Genomic DNA, 17,035 nt, shown 5'->3' with positions numbered 1-17,035 from the left:
TTGATGATCTGTTTCTTTTCTAGGAGCTTCATGGAAAGGAATTCATGGCCTGTGAAAATAAATTCGAGCTGGGAATGAATGAAGAATATTCTTCTTGCAAGAATCTATGGTATTAACTAAGAGTTGCAGAGAAATTAAAATTATAAAGAGGAAAGGGTTACTTACTGATATCACAAGTAGTGTACCTCTAAAGGCACAAGCATGACTTTGTTTGTTTAGTTTTCCCTCCTATTGGAGCCTTTGCCCTGTGCTTGAAGAGATGAAGGTTTTTTTCTGTGGCTGTCCCAAGACTGTCTGACCCAGGTTTCATTTTTTGTGGATTTGAAAGATGGCCCTCTTTGCACAGAATCACTGAATAATAAGGATTGGAAGGGACCAACCCCCCTGCCAGAGCAGGTTCACCTAGAACAGGACTCACTGAATAATAAGGATTGGAAGGGACCAACCCCCCTGCCAGAGCAGGTTCACCTAGAACAGGACTCACTGAATAATAAGGATTGGAAGGGACCAACCCCCCTGCCAGAGCAGGTTCACCTAGAACAGGACAGCCTCTAAGGCTGGTTTTGAATGACTGCAGAGGTGGAAACTCCACAGCTTCTCTGGGCAGCCTTTTCAACTGCTCTATGGCCTCCAAATAAACTGTCAGAATAAGGAAGACAGAGGCTTTCTTTCTCTATGTATGTCTTCTGGCTAACTATGTCTGATTACTCTTACGCTCTGCCCCCTCATTGCAGGGGGAAAGAGAAACCAAACACACACAAAACTAAACCCTGATCTTCTGTCATGAGACAGTGGTTTGGTGGTTTGATGAAATAGGAGCTAAACTGATCTCCAGTCAGTACCTGACTTCTGTTGAGGTGGGAGAGAGGTAATACTACAAGTACCCCAAAGTCTATAAATGAGTGAAGCTAGTTTTGTGAAGAAGGAAAATTCATGTTAAATTTCTGTCCAGGCTTCTAAAGGAACCAGAAAGTGTCACCTTGGCTGGAGAAGGTAGAATTTGGTCTGGTTACAGCTATAAGATAGACTGTGTTTAGCAGGTCTGTGGTTATCTCAATGGTTAGCAGGTTCTAAACATTTATAATATGCCTAATTAATAGTTGTATGTATTTGTGCATTGTATCAGCACATTAAATGCACTTTTTCTTTCTAGTTCCCTTAATAATCAGGAAGAGAAGACAAAGGAACATGGAAAAACTGAATCCCTGTCTCAGGAAACCAAATCATTAGCCCCAGAAGAATCTGAAAGTGAATCTGTATATTCTATTGTGGAACAACGTTCTTTGCCTTTGAAGAGGAAGAAAAATAAAGCCAAGACACATGCAGCATCTTGTAGTAAGATACAAAGTGGAGATTCAGATGGCTTGGCCAGTGAGCAAATGCATTTTCCAGAAGTTGATGGAGATCAAACCTCGAGTGGGAATGAGTCGATCACGCCGTATGCTTGTTTTTATGGACCATCAGTAAAGAAGGTTAAAGCAGGATGGCTGGATAAATTATCCCCTCAAGGGTATGGTATTCACACTGACTGCTGTCTTGATTGTGAGGATGTGACATGTTAAGGTCATACTTGCTCACTGCTTACTATTTATGGCGGGAAAGGAAAGGCAGATAGTTTTGCTAGAATCATAGAGTTTTTTTTGATTGGAGAAGACCTCTAGGACCATGGAGTCCAACTTCAACCTGAGGCTGCCATGGCTGTTAAGCCATGTCCCCAAGTGCCATATCCACACATTTCTTCAACACCTCCAGGGATGGGGACTCTACTGCCTCCCCAGGCAGCCTGTTCTAATGCCTGACCACTGTTTCTGTAAAGAAATAGTTCCTAATATCCAATCTAAACCTGCCCTGGCACATTCAGGCTCTTTCCTCTCATCCTATCACATGATCCTAGGGAGAAGAGACCAACTCCTACCTCACTCCAATCTCCTTTTAGATAGCTGAGGAGAGCAATGAGGTCTTCTATCAGTCTTATTGACATCAGACTAAACAATCCCAGTTGCCTCAGCTGCTCTTCATAACACTTATTCTCTAAACCCTTCACCATCTTTATTGCCCTTTGTTACAAGGATCTTCTGAATCCTTAGTGATGTTACCCCTTCTAAAGTTCATTTAGGAGGTGCAGTCAGGAAAAACATTTTTATTAGAAATGTTGATCACCACCTATGAACTGCAGTAGAAAAATACAGAATTACATTGTGCCTATATTTGCAACCTCTATGTATTTGTGGGTTTTCTGTAAGCCACAAAGTGAGCGTCAACAAGCTCTGATTTTGAAATGCTCTTTTACCAATTTGGCCATTGATGTATAAATTAATAACTGGATGTGTATACCTTAACAATTAGAATGACTGGAGACCTGTTCCTCCCAGAACTTTGTGTGTAACTCGAGTTTTTGGGTTTAGAAATGTATCTAGTGTAAATTGTCTCTTGGTTTAATTTATTGGGGTGCCTAAGGGTTGACAGGAGGAATCTGAGCCCAAGTCTTGCTTTAACATATCAAATAATGAAGAAGAGAGTGGAACACAATAAAAAGAGAATAAAATCTTTGCTATACCTGTAGGTAACACCCCCCCACCCCAATGGAAATCTTGTGTTTGATTTTTATCTTACATTATTTTAGGCTACCTTAAATTCCACCTCTACTTTAGATTGTTTTGCAGTCTTCCTTTTATCTTTCCCCCCCATTTTTAATCTTTTTTACTTTTTTTTTCCCCTCTACTCTTCCTCCTTTGGTGTTTATTCTCTTCTCCTCCTTTGGTGTTTATTCTCTTCTCCTCCTTTGGTGTTTATTCTCTTCTCCTCCTTTGGTGTTTATTCTCTTCTCCTCCTTTGGTGTTTATTCTCTTCTCCTCCTTTGGTGTTTATTCTCTTCTCCTCCTTTGGTGTTTATTCTCTTCTCCTCCTTTGGTGTTTATTCTCTTCTCCTCCTTTGGTGTTTATTCTCTTCTCCTCCTTTGGTGTTTATTCTCTTCTCCTCCTTTGGTGTTTATTCTCTTCTCCTCCTTTGGTGTTTATTCTCTTCTCCTCCTTTGGTGTGTTGTTTTTTTTGTTCCTCTCATCCTTCTTTGTTTTTTCCTCCTTTTTATCCTTTCAGTAAGTTCATTCCCAGTTCTGGCTTGTGTACTTTTGCTGAAGAATCAAAGATTAATTAAGCACAAAGTCAAAAGACTTTGTCCCAGAGTAATATTCATTTCCCCATCATTTTTGGTTTTGCTTTCAGAATGGTTACTGTATTGACTTTTCAGAGAGCTACAGTCAGCTATAACTTTTTATTTGACTCACAGGACTTATTTATTTATTTATTTAAGAACAACTACTGGCGGTTAGCAGGTAGTGGTAAAAGAGTAATTCTTGATCCTGGTTGCCTGGTCTTGTGCTTTTTGAAGGAACAGAGCCGTGAACAAAGTGTGAAGGCTTTAGATAAAGTAATATGTGAGAATGTATTGCTTAGTAAAGTGTTAACCATAAAATTAGCACCGGCTAGGATTGAGTAGAACAGTTGCAGGGCCATTAGCCTTGAGACAGTGATACACTTTGGCTTAATGAATGCTGCATTATCTTTTTTGTTCTGTTTTATTATGTTTGGTTGTGTGTTTTGTTTGTTTTTATTTAATTTTGTTTTTTGCTATTTTTTCTCAAGTATCTGAAGACTTAATGAAACCAACCAACAAATGAACCCCCCCTATTTTCTTTTTTCTTCATCCTTTCAAGGCACTGTAGGTGCCTTGCTTCCCCCTGGCAGCTCCTCATTCCCACCCCAGACACCCCCAGGGCAGCTTCTGGGGGTCCTCATGGGACATTCCTGTGATTGGAAGCTCCATGGGCTGTGAGTGGTGTCAGCTTTAAGCTGAATATTAGGGGTCTGGAGCACAGCCCTGTGAGGAGAGGCTGAGGGAGCTGGGGTTGCTTAGCCTGGAGAAGAGGAGGCTCAGGGGAGACCTTCTTGCTCTCTCCAACTCCCTGAAGGGAGGTTGCAGCCAGGTGGGGGTTGGTCTCTTCTCCCAGGCAGCCAGTACCAGAACAAGAAGACACAGTCTCAGGCTGCACCAGGGGAGGTTTAGGCTTGACCTTAGGAAGAAGCTCTTCCCAACAAGAGAGATTGGGATGTGCTGCCCAGGGAGGGGCTGGGGTCACCATCCCTGGGAGTGTTTAAGAAGAGCCTGGATGAGGCACTTAGTGCCATGGTCTGGTTGATAGGGTTGGGTGATCAGTTGGACCTGATGATCTTGGAGGTCTCCTCCAACCTGGCTGATTCTGTGTGTGTAATCTTATTTCAGACCCCACCACCCTTCTTGTTACAGAGCTCCCATTTAGACCTGGCACTTTGTGTCTCCTCAGGGGAACGACCATACACTGTTTTCTTAAACTGCTGCAAATCATGCACTGAGAGTTCAGTTTCTCTGTTTGTTTGGTTCGCTCACTATAAATTGTAAAGCCGTTGAGTTTACTCACACTGTATGTGGTACTTAGGTTCACGTTTTACTCCCTGCATCATCCTGAAGTTTATTGACATTTTAATGGAAAATAGATTTTGAGTTGGCCTTTCCAGGTTATGAAAAATCATGATTTATTGTAGTAATCTAATACAAGTTAATTAAGCCAGAGCTGCTTATTTGATTAAAGTTTTGATAAACTATCAGAGTCTACTAATCCTAAAGCAGAGTACTCATTTAGCAGGAAAGGAAATAACGCTGAGAGAAGGAGATGTTAAAGTGTGGTCTTGTTCTTGCTTAATTAACTTGTTTAATACACTTTAGGGTTGAAACTTTTATAGATGATAACTAATAGGCTGTCATTTTTAATGAGCATAACTTCGTAACTGCTTCAGGTTTATGTAAAAATAATTTTCTGAGGAGGTCATTATAAAGCATGAGTTAATGGCAATCTGAGATAATCAAATGAGCTTCTCATTAACGATGTCCAGTTAATAGCACAGATTGAAATGAAATTTTACACTGTGTTTGAGTGGTCTGAGAGCCTGCCTGGAGCCCTGTGTCCAGCTATGGAGCTCTCAATGCAAGAAGGACATGGGACTGTTAGAGCAGGTCCAGAGCTGGGTGCAAAGGTGATCAGAGTGCTGAAGCACCTCTGCTGTGGAAGACAGGCTTCTTCAGCCTGGAGAAGGCAAGTCTCTGGGGACATCTTTTATCAGCCTTTCAGTATTTGAAGGGGGCTGCAGGAGAGCTGTAGTCAAAGCACTGGAGTGACAGGATGAGGGGTAATGGCTTCAAAATGGAAGAAGCTGGATTGGGATGAGACATTAGTAGGAAAATCTTTCCCATGAGTGTGGTGAGGCACTGTAACAGGTTGCCCAGAGAATTTGTGGAGGCTCCAAGCTTGGAAATCATAGCATAGCATCAAGCAGGCTGGAAAAGACCTCAGAGATCATCAGGTCCAACCTATGACCCTAATCCCTAACACCTCCTGACAGCTAAACCATGGCTCCAAGGGCCACATCCAATCCCCTTCTGAACACCTCCAGGGATGGGGACTCCACCACCTGCCTGGGCAGCACATCCCAAGGGCCAATCTCTCTGTCTGGGAAGAACTTTCTCCTCACCTCCAGCCTGAACCTCCTGTGGCACAGCTTGAGACTGTGTCCTCTTGTTCTGGTGCTGCTTGCCTGGGAGCAACTCCTGCCTGGCTACAACCTCCCTTCAGGTGGTTGTAGAGAGCAATATGGTCTCCCCTGAGCCTCCTCTTCTCCAGGCTAAGCAATCCTAGCTCCCTCAGCTTCTCCTCACGGGGCTGTGCCCCAGACCCCTCCCCAGCTTTGTTGAATGTTGAAAGCCACGCTGGATGGGGCCTTGTCCAAGGTGGTTCAGTAGATATCCCTGCCTGTGGCAGGGTTTTGGTGCTAGATGATCTTTAAGGGCCCTTCCAACTCAAACCATTCTATAACTCTATGATTTGGTGTGACCACTATTTGTTCACTGTCCAGGGAGGAGAGCATTCAGGAAATGTTGATGACATAGCCTGTACACAGAGATGTCCTTCTCATAGATGTGGCAGTGAGATGGTCATTGTAGGTCCTGAGCTTTCTTTTTTGGAAAGTACCTTACAGAGCTTGTAGCACTTAAAGGTATGCTCTGTGTTCAGAACGTTTCTTTGCCTCCAGTAAAAATAATCAGGTTCTTGTCCTTGGTGGTTTCAAACAAAATTACTTTATTGAAAGTTCTTTTTCCTCTGTCAATTCAGATGTGATATGGAGCACGTGGGGAGGAAACAGACATTCTTAAAAGCCAGTGCTAACTTGTGTTTATCCTTCTAATTGTGTTCATTTTTTGATTCACAGCAAACGTGTGTTCCAGAAGCGTTGGGTTAAGTTTGACGGAGAGAGCATTTCTTACTACAACAACGAAAAAGTAAGTGATGTGGTTTGGTCATGTCTGGGACAAAATGCATCTGTGTAACAAACACATAACCACTGAGAAATTCAGAAAGAATTACAAAATAATATCCATCTCAAGTTCCTTTTCAATTGCAAACTGCTATATTTTAAGTGTCCTTGAGACCTGCATGTATTGTTTGTCCTCTTGTTTCCTGCAAGGGCTTGTATACCTGACCTCTCCAGGTAGATATCATCAGAAGTCCTTACTTTATTGAAGGAGTGACACACTGCATTCTGCAAAACAGATCAAGATCATGCAAACATCATTTCAAAGATCTAGTGTTACTTTGATGGTAGTCTCAAAGTGTCTTCTCATGAGAACCTGACATTGAGAGAGAGAAACAAAATGGGGTGTAGAAGACCTTGTAAAAAACTAAAACCCCACACTTGTTTCCTCTTCAATTAAAAATGTCTCTGTGTTCTCTTGAGCAAGCTGATCTAATAGGAGGTGTCTCTGCCCATGGTAGGAGAGTTGGAATTATATGATTTTTAAGGTCCCTTCCAGCCTGAACCATTCTCTATGCACGCTCATTTGTCATTGGACTAGGTTGTGTTTGACTGGGGTCTCCTTAAAATCATTATAGTACACAGCCACATTGGTGGCTGGTTTTAAGTTCTGAGTCATACTGAAGTGTTTGCAGACTTGTGAGTTGATTTGATTGAATTAGTTTACTCCTGATATGTGATACAAAAATAGATGTATAATTTGTGGGCTTTTTTCATCAAAATATGTGTTTGCCTTTTGGTTTGGTTTTGTGTGGGTTGATTTGTTTTGTTTGGTTTTATTTTCTTCTTTACCTTTACAAAGGACTTACTTATCATTTTGATATTACTTTCTTAAAGTAGAAACTATATTGTCTGCGGACGGGTGGGTTGGGGTTTGGAGATGGAGAAGGGAGTAACACCCACCTGGGTCAAACCTCCTTTCAGGGCAGAAGGTCTCCCCTCAGCCTCCTCTTCTCCAGACTCAACAACCCCAGTTCCTTCAGTTGCTCCTCACCAGACCTGTTCCCCAAACCCTTCACCAGCTTCACTGCCCCTCTCTGGACCCACTCCAGCACCTCAATGCCTTTCTTGTAGGGAGAATCCCAAATCTCAACCCCATATTCAAGGTGTGGCCTCACCAGTGCTGAGTACTTTGGGTGCATGTTTGCTATTTGAAATGCTGGAAAGCATTTCCTGTTGAAGTTGGATGCTAAATTAGGAACAAAACACGGTTTCAGGTAAATGATTCCAAGCAGCATGCTGGGTGATGATAATCAATATGTGTTCTATGGATGCTTTATAATATGCATGCTTGTAGCCCTATTTTAGTAGATTGAAGGAGTTAGAGCTGAGGTAAGAAAAGATTGCTTATTTCCTGAGGGGCCAGAGAAATTAAGAACAAGCTCCAAAAATTATTTACATTGATTTTTATGCCTACTGATTAGGAACACAACACAATCATGTTTTCACTTGATTACTTTGCTTGACTCACAGTAAAAGACATGATTTTGCTGAGGAAGGGAACAATAGAATAACATTTGGATTGCAGTGACAAAAAAAAATGTTATGTTACCCTTTTGTGGGATTTATCCCAGGGCTTCAGAGGAGCAGAAGAGCAGGGTTAGTCATTAAGAAAGACTTGAAAAATACAGCACTGGGATTTGCTTAACACTATCTGTAGCATAATTGGGGAAAGAAATGCTAATAGAGAATTTTAAATGTTGCATCTGCACTGGGGATTTTATTTTTTTTTTTAATTATTATTTCTTTTGAAGGTCACTGAAAAAGTTGTTTGGAGGTCACTTACTCCAGAATAACACTTGTAATATATTTGCCTGTCACAGGAGAGTCCCTTCAGCTCAGGGGAGTATGCAGTGCTTCACACCATGCATAGACAGCTACCAGCTCTGTATCCTGTATTTAAAATGTTAAACTGTCACAGATGCCTGCAGAAGGCTTGGTCTGAAGCTTCTTGGTCTCACTTTTCCTGGAATCTGAGTATGAAACCTTCTGGGATTGAAAGAGGTGCTGGTTGGTCTGTGTGTATAGAGTTTGACCAGTGTCTGGCTTATTAATTTGGTGAGTCACAGATGCTGAGAACTTCTTACGTCTGACAACTGCAAGGCCTGAACCAGATTCTGGGAACTGAGGAGTGGGTGAAGCTCTGGAATGAGCGTGCAGATAGGAGGAAAACATAGTTGGTTACTGGTAGTTCTCAGTGCACAGTGGGATTGTGTTGGGTTAGCAGGAACTGGAGTTTTTGGTGCAGTGATCTCTGGAGGATTACTGCTTCCACATGCAGGGTATTCGTGTTGCTTGCTAGATGGATACCATCATGCTCTTGCTCATGATTGTGTGTTGTTACCTTGGCATTGGAAGGAACTATCTGCAGACCCATTGAGACCTGCATGCAGGTCAGGAGCTGGTTCTGGCAGAAGACATGGATAGTTGTACAGTGCTTTGCAAGGCAGCAGATCCCTTCATCTAGCTACCTGGCTAGCTGTGTGTATGTGTTTAAATGGGGAAGATGTTGTTTAATGGCAAGCTGCCTCTGCTATGCTCTGTGTGTGTGTGTGTGTGTGTGTGTTCAGGGACGTTCCCACACAGACAAGCATCATCTAAAGGAATTGTTTCACTCTTGGTTTCACATCTCAATTAAAAGTAGTTTTCAAAAAGAAACCGATCCATACTTGAATGTTTTGTGATGATTACAAGCAGAGAAGGATAGGCTCAGTGGAAGGAAACTGTTTAATATCAATAGTGTTTCTGTGTAAAATAAATAGCTGTGTTTGTCATTCAAATTAGGAACTTGAGAGTAGTGATGTTCTCAAGAAGGGGAAGTGTGCTACATGGCTAATGAAGTGTGAAACAAGTGGAGGATGGGAAGGCAAGACAGAGAGGGCAGGATTCCTAAAAATGTGTACTCAGCCCCCACCTAAATGCTTCTTTGAAGAAGCTAAACCTTAATTTTCTACATATTTTTCTAACCCTGATCTAATTGTGTGTCAGCTTCTAACTGATAGAGATCTTTATTTCATATCTGCCTGCATGAAAAAAAGTTACTTTTCTACAAACAGCTAACCTGGGAACATTTTTTGAGTCAGTGGTTTTGCTCATTTCTTCTACAGTCATGGTCCTGAACAAGTCGATGTGGTCAGAGCAACATCCTATTTGGTTTTGTCTTAACTGAATGTGGTTAACTGATGTGAGGGGGGAGGTAGAAGAGGGGAAGAAGAATTTCTTCCCCTGGAAACTGAAGAGGGGAAGGTAGAATCTGAGAATTCTTTTCAGCTACCCAATATGCACAGGTTTTGTTTCTAATTTCTTCCTACTTTTAGCAGAATGCTGATGCTCTAAAATGCACTTTATAGTGAGGCAAAACCTGCTGGTTATGTTGAAAGCTTTTAGTTAGAAACATCTTAGGGTCCCTGACAAAGACATGATTTAGGAAAAAGCCTTGCTTTTTCATGAAGAGAATTCAGCATTTTGTTACATTGCAAGTGAGTGTGATGAAGAACAAAAATCACTGTGAAGCAGATAAAGCATTGTCATTCCTGAAACAGCTATCCTGGAGTGAAAACCAGAGCTGAGCAAAATGGTGTTTCCAGGATCTTTTAGCCCAGCTCTGAAGCACATCTGTCAGGGAGTGGCGTGGGGCTGTGCTTAAAAGTGTTCATTAAAGTAGTAGACATTAAAACCCCCAAACAACTCAAACCAAAACATTTTTCTTTCTCCACTAGAAAATTGTACGGTCTGAGAATTTTTTAGCAGCCCTAAAACTAGTCTGCAGCTCTCTGTAACAGAAGAAATATCTTAGAGGTTCTTAGCTGTGCTTGTTAGGTTTTGTTTTCTATATTTTTAAATAATTTGCCTAATTTCTAGTCTGGAGTCATTCAAAGAGAGAAATTGTATCTCGATCAACTAGAGCTTTTTATCAGGAGGTGTTATTGCTTGCACATGAAAGAGAAGCTGCTGTAGAAAGGGGGACAAAAAAGCCTGAGAAATTATTGTGGTTTAAACTGTATTTGAAAATCTGTATGCCTTGGAGAACAAAGCTTCAAAATGCTCAGTTTAAATGGAAAAACTAAAACTGTGCTCAGCTTTAAAGGGAACTGACTTTACGTTTTAAGAAAACAAAATAGCTGTTACTTCCAGCAGCCTGAATATATTCTCTTACAGTACCGAGCACAGCCAGTAGATGCCTGCATACACCATAATATAATTTGCTCTGAACCCTCTTTAGAAGTAGCTTAGGTAATAAGTTTGTTTTGCCATTGTGACAACCAAAATCCAGCCTTATTAAGAAATATGTTAAAAGCTTTCTTCTGTCAAATACAGCCACAATGAAGAGAGATTTACACCACTAAGATCATCCTGAGTGAGAGTGACTCTTGTGTTTAATTACAGTAACATCATCACTTCAGATTTATTTTGATATTTCTGGGGTTTTTTATTTGCTGAATTGCTTTCAGGGAGCCACATTATTGCCTGGAAGTGAAACAACACAAGAGTGGGAATTTGGTGAAAATCAGCAGTATATTAAACTCTGTGAACAACCAACCAACCAAATCCCGTGTATCCTTCATGCTTAGCATTCACTGTGGCTCCTTAAGTCCTTGTGTAAAGTCTATTATAATAATTTATACTTTGGGAGGCAAGTTATTGCAGTACAGATTCTTTATGGGGAGCTGACTCTTGGACTATAACTGCATCTGGATCATAAATCTTAGCAGTATATCTGAATTGTCTTACACAGAAAACCAATCGATCAAAACACAGTGGGGGACAGCAGCAGCAGCGTTCACTCTGGAATCCAGGATTTGTGCAACATGCTTCCAAGGTGTTGCACTTTTTTTTTCTCCATATGGAATACCTATGCTAATTAGGTTAAAAGATGAGCTATTTGGAGAAAATACTCATAGTGTTTCCTTTTTTCGTATCTTGTTTTTGTGGGCAGTTAGGTTCTGATTCTTATTTGGAAATCAGCAGACTTGGGAAAAATCGATTCCTCAAAACCATAATCTAGTGCCAGGACAATTCTCTTCCTGCCTCATATAGAAAAATAATGCATACCTGATCCAAGCTAGAGGATTCCTGTTAGTAATGACAGGGCAGGGGCTTTTTCCAGAGTGATGACCCACTTTCAGTTAAAAAATGGGGATAAAATCACTGAATTACTTTTCTTCCCAGCAAGCCATTGAAGAAGTGAGGAAGGAACAGAAAAATTCTTTGGGATTTTCTGCTTGGAGAAGGCACAGCTTTTCCCCTCCTATAATTATGGGACTTGTAGAATAGAATAACTTATTTTTAAGGGCACTTGCTTTTAAGGGCAATGAAGTTGGTGAGGGGTTTGGAATACAAGCCCTATGAGGAGAGGCTGAGGGAGCTGGAGTTGCTTAGCCTGGAGAGGAGGATACTCAGGGGTGACCTTATCACTCTCTACAACTGGGAGGTTGTAGACAGGCGGATGTTGGTCTCTTCTCCCAGGCAGCCAGTACCAGAACAAGAGGACACAGTCTCAGGCTGCACCAGGGGAGGTTTAAGCTGGATGTTAGGAAGAAGTTCTATACAGAGAGAGTGATTGCCCATTGGAATGGGCTGCTGGGGGAGGCGGTGGAGTCACCACCATTGGAGGTGTTCAGGAGGAGACTTGATGGGGTGCTTGGTGCCATGGTTTAGTTGTTTAGGTGGGTTGGATTGGTTGATGGGTTGGACGTGATGATCTTGAAGGTCTCTTCCAACCTGGTCTGGTCTGGTCTGGTCTATTCTATTCTATTCTATTCTAAATTATGGTTCTGTGAGCTAGTCAATGTAATTTACTTAGGCATAAAATTATAAATTGAAGAGACTGCGTCATTTTGTCATCTTAGTGCCATGAGACAATGTCTGAAGAAGTATCTCTAGGATCTGCATTCCCTCTCACTGTGAGATTTTACTCTGTTTTGGAAGGCAGTAGGTGTGCAAAGACTGAGAACAGTGCAGCTGGTGATGTGCAGATAGTGAAGGGGTTTACTTATTCTTACAGTTTTATTAGAAGTGTGGTGAACTTTCAGGAGCACAGCCTGTGTGTGTGTGAGCTCCCTGAACACCATGGCATTACCTGCGAGATATTTAATGTTCCATGAAAGTTAACTATTACTATTGCATTTTTTGTTGCAGGAGGTGTTCTCAAAGGGAATAATACTGCTGTCAGCTATAGCAACTGTAAGGGTTCATGGGGAGAATAAATTTGAAGTGGTCACATCCCATAGGACTTTCGTCTTCCGTGTGGATAAAGAAGGTAAGTAGATGATGTGTAATTGTAATGATTGCCAAAAAGCCACATAATCACTGCTTCTGAATTGTGAAATGCAATTTGTTCTAGTACCAGAAATATTTCTGGAGTATAGCTCATTTGAGCTCCTAGAGTGAAAGTGGAGGTAACAACTGTAGGCTTTGTGAGAACAATTGGAATTGTTGGGGAATAGTTTTTAAAAAGATCAAAAGGAAAATACTCTTTGCCAACTCTTCTCTCTCCTTCCCTATCCAAGATGAATTTATCTGGAGGTTCCTCAGCTCTCACTAGCAGCTCTTACAGCCTGTGTGCTCTCAGCCATCTGCTCCCAGTCACCACCTGATATAAAACTGACAAAGAACAACAATGAAGTTGATGGCTAGAATGTGATGCTGTGATCTGGGTTTTATTCTGTGCCTTTATTTACTGCCCTTACACAGTATTTTCAGCCATGTGCTGATAGAGAATGCAAATGTGAGTGGTGGTAGGGAAGTTAATATGCATTTTAATTTAATACTTTATCAACTTAGAGCTGTAATGTGTGGAATCAATAGCAGTGCATGTATGTCTTATTTATGGAAACAATCAGATAAAATGGAATCCCTAGGAAAAAAAAAACCAAAGAAAAGAAGAAGCTCCCTGTAAATATGCAATATGTATTTACAGCAGTACATGCCAGCCCCATTATAGCTAAGGGTCTCTCAGAATTTCCATTATCAAATCCCATTTTTATGGGTTATAGCTGGGTTGTAAAGATTCGCTGCAGGCTGTAACGGGAGTGCGGCATCACTGAACAAATCCTTCTTATCAGGTTTAGTTCAAATCATTTCAGGCATTTTTTATGCTCTTAGCTGGTATGTCTATTTTTATTATTTTTGCCTTTCTCTTCCCAGTTTATACTTTTTACTATTTTTTTTTTTTTTCCAAATCAATTGGCACATAACCATCTTGGTGCACTCCATTGTGTAGGGCCATAATTTGCTTTATGGACCATTGCCTTTTGAATACTATAAAAATGTTAACAACTTATACTGACTTACAAAACATATTCAGAGCAACCACTTGTTAGACATGAAATTGCATTTGCATTTAGCATTTAACCATCTTTGGACATAACAACCTGTCTGTCCACTTAAGGTTAGAAATTTCTGTTGTACAGGTCATTTGGTCCTTACTGTACTCACAGCCTGGTGGTTTATTCCTTGTAAATTATGTAAATAACTCTGCTTGCTTCCTGCCATGTGCACTAACTGTTACTTGATGCCACTCCTGCTGTGGATTTGTGGCTGGGAATTGTTTTGGGACCATTTTAAGGATACTTAACTTCTTTTCAAAGATTTTTACATAGGGACTTTTGTATAAAGTTTGTCCTGTGGGCCTTATTTATTAACTTCCTCACTGCTGGAGTATCAAAATGGAGAGTGCTGTCATTGCCTTCATTGACCTGTCTCCCTTGGCATCTGTGTAGGTCCACAATTGGTGCTCATCACAGTTTTCTTTTGGTGCTCTGATTTATTGTGTGGAGGTTTTTTTGATATATCAAAAATGCACATTTTTTAAACTTCAACCCCTAAAAGGAAGAAGTCAGCATCATGCCTTGGAAAGCTTAGGGACTTTGGGGGGCAAAAATTTTAGCAGTTAGGGGATAGCAATGACATGGAGCAGAATCTGCTCAGATGCATCAAGATTCTGTTTATGTGGCGTGAAATGCCATAAAAAAAGGGCAACCCAACTTGTAATTTGATGCCCTCAACTAGGCTGAAATATTCCTGTGATCTTTCCAAAGTCCTTTAAAGGAGATTGGAGTGAGGTGTTCTCCCAAGTAACAAGTGAGAGGAGGAGAGGAAATGGCCCCAAGCATCGGGGTAGGTTTTGGTTGGATATGAGAAGAAAATTCTTGATTGAAAGGGTTCTCAAAGACTGGAACAGGCTGCCCAGGGATGTGGTTGCATGTCTGTCCATGGAAGCATTTAAAAACTACAGAGATGTGGTGCTGAGGGCCATGGTTTATCCCCAGATTTGGTAGTTAGATAATAATTAGACTCTGTCTTCAAGGTCTTTTCCAATCAAAATGATTATATAATGCCATAAAACTTCTAAGAGGAGGACTGGGATCACCATTCCTGTGCTAGTCTGTCAGGCTGCTGTCTTCCTCATCATCAACCATCTTCTGAGGCTTAAATTCATGTATTTGTTCCTCCTTGTTGCACATATGACATTTAGGAAGTAAGCACATTCCTGTTGTAATGGTGCTCTTTGCAGCATTCAGCACTGATATATACTGTGGATAGATCTTTCCTTCCCTCCCTACCCCTCCTCCCCAATATATTTCACAACCTGAGTCATTCAGAGCAAAGATGTGAAATATTCATGATGTTCCAGCCGCATGGGGCAAGCCTTAATTCATTCAGAGTATTCAGCATTAAAGTATATTGATCTTAGTCTGGTGAAATATCTGAACATAGTGGGACTTTATTACTTCACCTACTTGTGTGCATGTATTTGTAAGATGTTAAATTAATAATGCATGCAAAGATATTCAAACATGCATTTTCTTGATTACTCAGTACCCTTGACAATATCAAGCTTAACCACTACACCTTAATGGAATAGATTGTGAATTGCCAAATGTTTTTGCTTAAAAGCGTGGCCAGACACAGAACAGCTTTGGCAATGTCTTGCCTCTGGTGACAGGTGATATTTAGGCTCCCTGCTCTTTGCTTACATAAATTCTGTGTTTTATTCCCATTGATCTAGCTTCCAGAAGGTGAACGAGCCACCTGTCTACCACCTCAGTCTTAAAGCTGTCTGGATTTAAGCATTTTAGAAGTAGTAGTCATAATTTTAACAGTCCTGAGCATCAGTTTTTGTCTAACTTTCAATTGTTGGAAGTTAATTAAATGGCTGCCTTTGCTAACATCTCCAATGGTAGAAACTCTCACGTTACTCTTATTTACACCTCCTCTTCAAGGTGGATGTTGTCTCTCAGGTGGTATGGCTATACCATCAACCAGCACAGCATAGGATGAGGAACACTAAAAGCAATGTGTAGAGAAGAATGGAGCTGCTGCTTAACCATAGGTCCTTGTCTAATTTGGTTTTTTTTCTTGATTAGAAGAAAGGAATGACTGGGTAAACACCATGCTCAATGCCTTGAAATGGCAGTCTGATAATAACTCTCACTCTGGAACTCCTGTCGCCCCTGAGAAAAGTGGATATCTTGAGCTGAAAGGATACAAAGGCAAAATCTTTATTCTACTGCAGGGGAATACTGTGTGGATCTGCAAAAACGAGCAGGTAAATGTCTCATATGCTTTTTTTTTGTGAATGAATGCTTCTGAAGGTGGTTTAACTAGTGAGGTGGAGATTGATGGCTCTTTGTGAATGGGTGCATTTCAATATAAATGCATATCTCTTTTTATGTAGTACTTTATTGCTGCAGTCCTCAGAAGGCTTCACACGAAAAAAAAAAGAAGAGGCAGGCAAAGTATCATTATGTCTGTTGTATAATGGAGAAAAAAAAGGAATATATAGTGAGGTGAAGTGAAAAGCCCCAAGTGTCACAACAGGTTAGTGGCAAGGGCTGGGATTAATTCACTCTTAAAATGTGTGCCATAAGCACTCCACTAAATCAGGAGCCTTATTTTGTGCACTGGCTTCACTGCCCTGTAATGCAGTGCTCTGGGAAGTGTGCTATACAGAAGCACGTTGTGGTGTTGAAGTGGTGCTTCAGCTAAATGTTCAAAGCTTATGTTCTTTGTGTTTTTAAGAACCTAGATTGACCAGTTCCTGTTCTGCACTATAGTGTTTTTAAACAAATCTGTTTGTAGGCCTGTCATTTCAGCTCCCCAAATCTAGGAGATTTTGGGTTGTTTTGGGCATGCCTATGTTATGGTATGAAGTTGCTAGCTGTGGAGCTCTTAGGGATGCTGTTGGCAGGGGATAAATGGGGTAACTGTGTTCAGTGAATGACTGTGTGAACTAGTGGAAGCAAAATCCCTTGCAGGGACATTAAATGGAAAGTGTTATTTCTCTGTGAAGAAATCAATGACCCACAAGTAGCTGGAACCTGGGAGGGCATTTGGAGGAGGTTGTTGCTATATGCTTGCCTTGTTCTTACTTCCTCTCAAATTTGTGTACAGGCAAACTCCTATTTGAAATGCTGAATGGTCTTTCAGGCTTTTCATTTTGGAGTTGATCTCACGTCCTCTCCTGTGATGAAAGTCACCTTCCTCTAAAGTGTAAAATTGCTTAGATGGGTTTGTGGGACCACATAATGTTCAATATTAAATCTTATTATTCTTTCCCAGGGTATGACCAGAAATTTCAGACTGAGAAAGACCTTTTTTTCTTTCCTTTCCTTTCTTTCCTTTTCCTTTCTT

General features: G+C 41.0%; 1 protein-coding gene across 4 annotated transcripts in view; it reads left to right on the top strand.

The window, feature by feature from the left end:
• ARAP2 (ArfGAP with RhoGAP domain, ankyrin repeat and PH domain 2) overlaps positions 1–17,035 on the top strand; it is a 148,306-nt gene that overhangs the window by 24,166 nt on the left and 107,105 nt on the right. For all 4 annotated transcript variants that reach the window (XM_068137547.1, XM_068137548.1, XM_068137544.1 and 1 more), the window contains 5 exons: positions 24–109; positions 1,154–1,510; positions 6,299–6,368; positions 12,539–12,659; positions 15,769–15,950. In XM_068137547.1, the coding sequence (XP_067993648.1) occupies positions 24–109; positions 1,154–1,510; positions 6,299–6,368; positions 12,539–12,659; positions 15,769–15,950 (816 nt within the window). The remainder of the gene's footprint in view (positions 1–23; positions 110–1,153; positions 1,511–6,298; positions 6,369–12,538; positions 12,660–15,768; positions 15,951–17,035) is intronic.

The sequence above is a fragment of the Melanerpes formicivorus genome, unplaced genomic scaffold (genome assembly GCF_026170545.1).
Source record: "Melanerpes formicivorus ecotype bairdi unplaced genomic scaffold, bMelFor1.0.p_v2 SCAF_4, whole genome shotgun sequence".
In the NCBI taxonomy this organism is placed as follows: Eukaryota; Metazoa; Chordata; class Aves; order Piciformes; family Picidae; genus Melanerpes; species Melanerpes formicivorus.
The sequence above is the reverse complement of the archived record's forward strand: the minus strand, read 5'-3'. Positions and strand labels throughout refer to the sequence as shown.